The sequence below is a fragment of the Tinamus guttatus genome, unplaced genomic scaffold (genome assembly GCF_059628265.1).
Source record: "Tinamus guttatus ecotype Peru unplaced genomic scaffold, ASM5962826v1 Tinamus_guttatus_pri_ptg000530l, whole genome shotgun sequence".
In the NCBI taxonomy this organism is placed as follows: Eukaryota; Metazoa; Chordata; class Aves; order Tinamiformes; family Tinamidae; genus Tinamus; species Tinamus guttatus.
Genome location: NW_028289064.1, coordinates 4010457 through 4018008, shown reverse-complemented (window position 1 = coordinate 4018008; position 7552 = coordinate 4010457). Strand labels below are relative to the sequence as shown.

Genomic DNA, 7552 nt, shown 5'->3' with positions numbered 1-7552 from the left:
AATGCTTGAAAAATATTAAGATTACACAGACAGATGCACAAAAATGAGGAAATGACAGAAATAAAGTTTCAAATCCATCCTTTCTGTATGTTTTAATTTAACCTTCTGTTATTTGCTGCGTGGCTTTTATGTCTTCTCTGTTCTCTTACTTCTCACGTCTTATATTCTCTTAAGGTTATTGCATTTTAGTTTAACCACGCTAACTTAAATATGTAATATTTTACATTTAACTAAGTTAATTATGGACAGTCTTTATCATCCCCAAACCTAGTCTCTGTCTTGAGGTTTTCTTCAGGTACTGGATTGGGGCGTGATCTGCCGAAATTTCCAAAAAAGGTTAAAAATACTGGAATAAAAACAAGACCATGAAGAGCCCCAAACAAAATAACAAGAAACATAATCTTGAAAAATGTTCTGAAGATGTATGCTCTTGCTGCAGCCAATACAACTACTCCTAATATAGTAGAAATCGCACCTTGCAGTACTGGGTAACCTAACATGTACAGAGCATCTATGGCCCTTTCATTTGCTGATGGCTTTTCACTTGAAACAAAGGCATAGGAAATATGAGCAGAAAAATCTACCGAAAATCCTATACAGATGACAAGGTTGATCATGGATATGGAATCTAGATTGACATGCCAGAATGTCATGAAACCGGCCACGCCAATGATAACGGAAGCGATGGCAAACGTTACCCACAGGCAGCAGAAGGGGTTGGGGATGAGCAGGAGAGACACAATGAGCATGGCCCCAGCAGCAATGAGCACGTTCTGCATGGTGTTCTGCACTATGACCAGGTACTGATCGTAGTAGATGAATGCTGGGTGGTACAACATTAACGGAATGCTGCACTGCTTTGCTGTGTCTCTCAGCTTGTTTAAAAGATTTTTCTCATCAACAGCTGTGGTGACATTCACAGTTTGAATGAAGAAACGTGAAGCTTCGATTTTATCCTGAGTCTTGTTGATGTCCCACTCAAAATCTGGATAAAATCGGAACAGCGTAGATAAATTTGTAATGAAAATATCTTTGTTATTTATATTTAGTGAAGCCATTTGAGCAATTTTTGTGTACACTGCCAGCCAGGATTCTGAGAGGTTCTTATCTACATAGGAAATGTCCTCCAAGTTCTCCGTGCAATTCTCAATGGCCGCTCGAACAGACTCATTCCAGTACTCTACACTTCCATTGACGACAACCATGACCCTGGGTCCATATTCTGAGAAGTATTTGTCATCATCATTATAGTACTGAATAACGTAAGAGTCGTCAGTAGCCAGATTTCGAAGGTCTATGCCTTCCTTGATCTGAGTACACCCATAAATACTACCCCCTACGTATGCTCCATACAGCAATACCACAAGCAGCTTGACCCATTTATTGGTAAAGAAAGGACCATAGTATCTTTCAAAAAATTTGCTCATTGGATGTTCTGGTTCTGACTCAGGTGACTCCCCGGAACAGTTGCCTATACAACATACATTGTACAAGCGGGACTTATTTTCATCTGTTTTCACAGGCATGCAAGTTATCCAGTGGCGGTCTTTTTTCTCCCTTTTATGATTAAGTACAAGAATTGCCCCAAAAAAGGTAAGCGTGTATACATAGCAGAAGATAAAAGCAGTGCCCGTGTAAAGGCAAAATGATCTCACAGATGGAAAAGCTGTCCAGGTGCCAATGAAGAAGGCTAGAACATCTGTGAGAGTGGTAATTGTAACAGAAACCGCTGCCTCGGTGTAAGTCTCACCCATCCGGGCCTTAGTGTCTGATTTTTCTACTTCCTTGACACTTTTCTCCCAGCAAGCGATCATGATGAACATGTCATCAACACCAACTCCTGCAAGAGGAGAAACAAATAACACAGCATTAGACACGTCAGCTTCCACTAGTTATCAACAAAAGTACAAAAGCACTCAAGTCAGCAAAGAACTTTAAGGAAACCAGGACACTAGCAGGGCTTTAGTGCTGATGGAAGTTTATCAGATACAGGAAAATAGACTCCTTGTATACAGCTGAGTTTATTACATTTCAGAAACTCCGAATGACCCGATGGATTGTTGATCCCTCCCCATTTCACTGCAAGCCTGAACACACGCCTAGTCCCTCTGTGGCAAGGGTTTGTGTGTGCTGCCCCACAGCCACGTAGAGACACAGATTAGAACACATGGACTATTCTGATGATGGACTATCCTTGAAGCTAGAAGCATCTCCGACCATCCCCGGCATCGTCTTCATCACTGCTACAAATTAGGCAATAAAATTCTGTTTCTTGTAGACAGCCAAACCAGTTATCTCAGTTTTCCAGATATTTAGAGCATTTATTCATGATTTCTGCAACTAGGTTAGACTTTTATACCTCTGCTATTTCTCGACCCCTACTTTCATCAGGATTCTTATTTTTAACTTTCCTATATCCATTCACACTGAGATTGATAGCATATGTTACTCAATGTCCTGGGAAGCAAGAAAGACTCTGGGTCCTAGACTCAAGGTTTTGCTATGAAACAAGAGTAAAAGAGCATAAACTGTAACTGGAAGACCCAGTTATTTTCTCTCGACTCTTCTAACTCTCAAGATTTTAATCACAAATTTTGCAGTATTTTGCCAATGTTACTGCATCACAGGTCTCTTCTCTGAAAACTAATCGTACAAATATAAGACACAGATCACAGCAGTATAGAACAGGCAGAGATAATAGAGCTGAGCATAAAAGAACAGATGAAATCCGTACACACTGCATGCACAAATGATTGCCATTAAGTACCCAAAGACAGGTTATTTGTAAAACTGGGAAGACATCTAGGTCACAGGCGTTCAGGACAGGCACTAACTGATGCTTTAATCAACAAAATAGAAAGTACACTTCAAATGACAGCTGGGTGAAAACTTGGGAAAAAGAAAGAGCAAATATAAAAGAGAATAACCGGTTAGTTGCAGTAACAAAGGAAGAGCTACAGTTGAAGGGAGGGAAGGAGAGGAAGTGGAGAGCTAAACCACAGACTGGTAGGTAAACAGTGCCAGATGCAAAGGACGCAGCAGCAGGAAAGTGGACGGGTGCTGGTCCAGATACAAAAGGCTGGAAGTGCTTTTATTTTTGGCTCTCCTCCCTGAGCCTTTCCCAGAAATTGCATTCCGCATAGCATTCTGCTGAGTGTAATAGCTGGTGTATTCCCATAATGCAAACTTCATCTGACCTTAGAAATAAAGCAGCTCCAATTTTGCTGTAAGTGCAGGCAGACTTTAAAGTAATGCTTCTAATGCAAATGTCATCTTAATCCAAGGAAGAGTTTGGCACTTTATAAATAAAGATCTACAGAAACTGTTTTAAGCCTTTTCTCAGGTATGTACCAGGGTCTTTATTATGTTTACAGACTTGGTACCCAGTAAGCGATTCAAAAGCAAATACAAAATGCATTTGACTTGTGCAGGAAACAGTACATCCTAAATAACATTTGCATGAGACATCTAATAAGAGTTACAGTTCCTAACAGCATAAGAGGTCCATTTACTTTCCTCAGCATGAAAACATCGTATGAATTTACAGTACAAAGGATTAGGTTAAGATTATTAAAAATACCACTAATAATAATAATAATAATAAAACCCACTATTTTCAGCAACATTATCTAATGATACTTTGGAAGTTCCACCTTGGCTATCAAGCAGCCTGTGCAACTGTGATGTTATGATATTTAAATAACTACATCTAGTTTCTGAGGAGACCTTATATTAAGAATGATGCATCACTTTAATTTTATATCATAATGAAATTTAGTTCATGATCATACTGATCAAATTCCATATCAGAATATGATAAACTTCCTGTTTGAAATTACAGACAATTCTGCTCAGTGCTTAAACTATCTAAGCTAGACCTAACTTTATCTAACCAGGGATTGCACTCTTAATTTATGATACCAGGATTTATGACAATTCACCTCATAATGCAAGTGCTCGATTATGTCAAGGTTAATGTACTATAATTTGTACACATGTTCTGTCCCTTGAAACTAATAAAAAGCAGAGATGGGATTCTCACTGTACTGCAAAAGGTAGTGGACAAGTGATTTGGGGGAGAATTCTGAATTCACTTTGACTGCAGAAAATTGACCCATAGTAACAGTGTTAATGAGTACTTTAGGTAGACGAACTTATGCAGAGGTACCTATATAAATTAATACTTAAGATATGCCTTTAGAAAACAGCAAGTGATAATACAGAGGAAAGTGGAGAAAATAAATTGTTCATTAGAGGGACTAAATTAACAGTGACACTAAAACAATGCTGGAAACGCTAACATGATCATCCAGTCACCTCACGTACACCTTTCTGCAGCAGCAGTGGCACTTCGGGGGACATTATTTCTGTGAAATGCAGCCCCTGCAGCAGGGCAGGGCCGCAGCCTCCCAGGCCGCATGTGCCGAGCTGGATGGCTCCCCGCACGGGGAAGGGCAGAGGAAGCCCCAGCTACTCCTATCTGCTCCTCGCATGAACACTCTATGATATGTACTCTTATCACGGAGGGGTAACACACTCGTGTTAACTCCGCTTTTTCCTTCCTATCTGTGTCTGCCACATTTTTTACTTACCTAGAATGAGAAACGGTGCGTTCGCCACAGTGACGACAAAGGGCACCCCACAGTACATCATCAGCCCGAAGCTGCTCAACACAGCCAAGCCGGCAGAAACCACTCCACAGCTTGCAAGCCAGATATTATTTCTTACACAGCTCAGTCTGCAAATATTTTAAGAAATATCTTAGTTATATGTCAAGCATTTCACTTAACAGACTGGCATTGCAAGAAACTGTCTCATTAGTAGATTTTTCCAATTTGTTGGCCATTTCTTAACTTGAGAGATCCTGTCATTTCCAGGGCAAGATGACAGCCTTATAAGCTTCCACCAATTCTACCAGATCCTCCTCTGGTTGCATCTTTTGGAGATAAAAAAATGACTTTCATATACCTAAAAAGCCAGTAAGGCTAGAACTGACAAGCGTTGAAGCCTCCCATCACTCACTAATCTCTGCATAGCACAGCTGCCCAACTCTGGAGAGCTCTGTTAATGCTGTAGAGAGAAAGTCCAAGGAGGTATGGATGGATGTGTGCTGGTAGAAACTGCCTTGGAAATGACTGCAAGTGAGCTGGCTTTATATCCAAAAATTGTATAGCTAATTAGCAAGATGCTGCATCGAAGTACTACACCAGTAAGTAGTACTTACCACCCTCTGAGCTGAGCTTAGTTCCTCAAGCACAGGGTGTAGATGCTGCAGTTCAGCTTTCAAATGTACAAAGATTCACCTTCCACCAGCACAGAAAATGAACAAGCTTTCTGCAGGCAGTGGGCAAGGCTCAGTGTCTGCTATAGTAAGCCTAAAGTTGTACTGAAATTCACAGAGTTAGTGTTGATTAATCTATATCTTAAGGAACTGGGTAGTTGAAAGAAAGGTGCAAGCAGAACTTATCATGGTTTATTTCCTGCTGCCTCCCCCACTTCCTTTCCCTTTATAACTGATCTTTAAACAGAATTAACATTCAGTGGGCATCATGAAAATAGACACTACAAGTGGAGCAAGGAAAGATGTAAAATAACTTTAGAAATAACACAATTTATTCTTTTTCTTCCTGAAAATAAGGGCTTTTCTGATTCATTTTTATCCATATTTCCTGTGAACGCTTCCACTATACACGCCGAGTTGAGCTGTGAAGGTTTTGCTCAATAAGCCAGAAAGCTTGTAGAGAGTAACATCACTGTATGTGCTGGACCACAATTTTGGTGATACAGCCCCCTTTCCTAGCATCTATGCTGATTTGGTTTCCCAAGTAAGATGTTTACTTTTGAGCAGTATTTTTCAGTGCTGAAGCTACAGCATCTCAGAGCTCTTCAAAAGATAACAGCATAGGTTTCAGTTATTTAAATAGCTCCAACACATGCAAAACCTACTCTTAGCTACAAGGGGAGAAAGCAGAACTCCACAAAGGTCTGATGTTTTCAGAGAACACGCTAACAGACACCCGTGCCCAAGCTGTGCACCTCTGAAGAGAATGGTACACACCAAATACTTGTCTTTGATGTGCAGCTCAGCTTCAGCTCAAATATGTGTTCAGTTCTTGAACCCAGGCACGAACCCCATGCCAGCAGACAGGGAGCACAAGCAGAAGGTAAAGAGCAAGCAACCGCATTTGGTGCACTAAGCGCACCACACTAAGCTAGCTCCTGTCCCGGTCAAGGGAAACCCCTCGACCGGGACAGGAACTAATTTAGGGTGGATTTAAGGTACAGGAGCTGGGGGGCTGTTACACAGAGGCCTGGAGCTTAGAGGATTTTTACCTGAGGCAAGAGACAATCGAAAAGGTTATCGTCAGGAAGTACGTTATGGAAAACAGCGGGATGACCGCCTTGGCATTCTGTTCAAACTCCTCCTGTCTGGACAGCGAGGTGAAGTAAGACACCTGCCATGAGAATAAATAAATGGAGAGTTAGGTGGGGTGTTTTTTTCCCCGCTTCTCACCTCTCTCGCGCCTTTCGAGGCCGCGCGAGGCCCCAAAACGAAACGGGGGCAGCGGATGCGTCGCTGCCGCCCGCGGCGGGGGCAGGAGACACGGGCTGCTACCTCGATGGCGCGGAAGTTTTGGGCGTGCAGGAGATCGGGGATGAGGCGGAGGAAGTCGCTCAGCCAGCGCTCGGCTTCGGGGCCCTCCCGCAGGTAGTAGAGCAGCTTGATGGCCCGCGCGTCCAGCAGCCGCCCGCTGCCGTCCGTGCGCACGCCGCCCAGCGCGGCGCCCAGGAAGGTGCCGTTGTGCAGCGGGAAGCTGACGGCGGCGGGCGCCACGCCGGCCGCGAGCAGCGGGTTGGGCAGGACGCAGGCGCCGCCGCGGCGGGCGCAGAGCTGCTCGTAGCTGCTCAGGGAGCGCACATCGGTGTCCAGCTGCCGCACCTCGGCCAGCGCCGGATCGGCCAGCACGGAGGCGCCCTCCGCCGCCACGGCGATGAGGGCGGCGAAGGCGCCCTCCGTGGGCAGCCGCGGCGCCGAGAAGCGCGTCGCGTCGTCGGTGGGGAAGTAGAGCCGCACCACGTCCCGCTCCGCCTTGGCGGGGCCCCCCAACGGCGTGAACTGCTCCTCGATGTCGTTGGCCTTGAGCTCCTTCAGGCGCTGGAAGCCCGAGCCCAGCCCGGCCGAGAGCAGCATTGGCGCCAGCAGGAAGGGCCAGGGGCAGGTGGCCACCAGCCGTCCCAGCCTCTGGAAGAGCTGCGACAGCGGCCGCTCCACGCAGTTCGCGTTGTGCCACGAGCACTTGTCCTCGGAGTGCCGCCGCGACTCCATGTGCCCGGCGCGGGGCCGCCGCCTCTGCTCACGCCGCGGCCGCGCAACGGCCGCTGCTCCTGCGCGGCGACTGCAACTCCATGCGCGGGGCCGCGGCCGCGCCCCCCGCCGTGACTCACGCGGCCCCCGTCCCGCCTCCCCCGCGGCCGCCGCCCCGCGGAGCCGCCGCTGCCGCCGCGCGCGGGGCCGTTGAGCGACCGCCGCCGCCGGCCGTTACGGGGCGCT

The 7552-nt window shown here is 45.8% G+C and overlaps 1 protein-coding gene across 1 annotated transcript; it reads right to left on the bottom strand.

Annotated features, from left to right (window-relative positions):
• Window positions 1-237: 237 nt before the first annotated feature.
• PTCHD3 (patched domain containing 3) lies at window positions 238-7344 on the bottom strand. Its single transcript, XM_088533992.1, has 4 exons — window positions 6617-7344; window positions 6334-6455; window positions 4593-4738; window positions 238-1840 (listed from the first exon to the last, which is right to left on the bottom strand). The coding sequence occupies exons 1-4, from the start codon at window positions 7325-7327 to the stop codon at window positions 240-242; spliced, it is 2580 nt and encodes an 859-aa protein (XP_088390118.1). The 5' UTR covers window positions 7328-7344; the 3' UTR covers window positions 238-239.
• Between the last annotated feature and the right edge of the window lie 208 nt (window positions 7345-7552).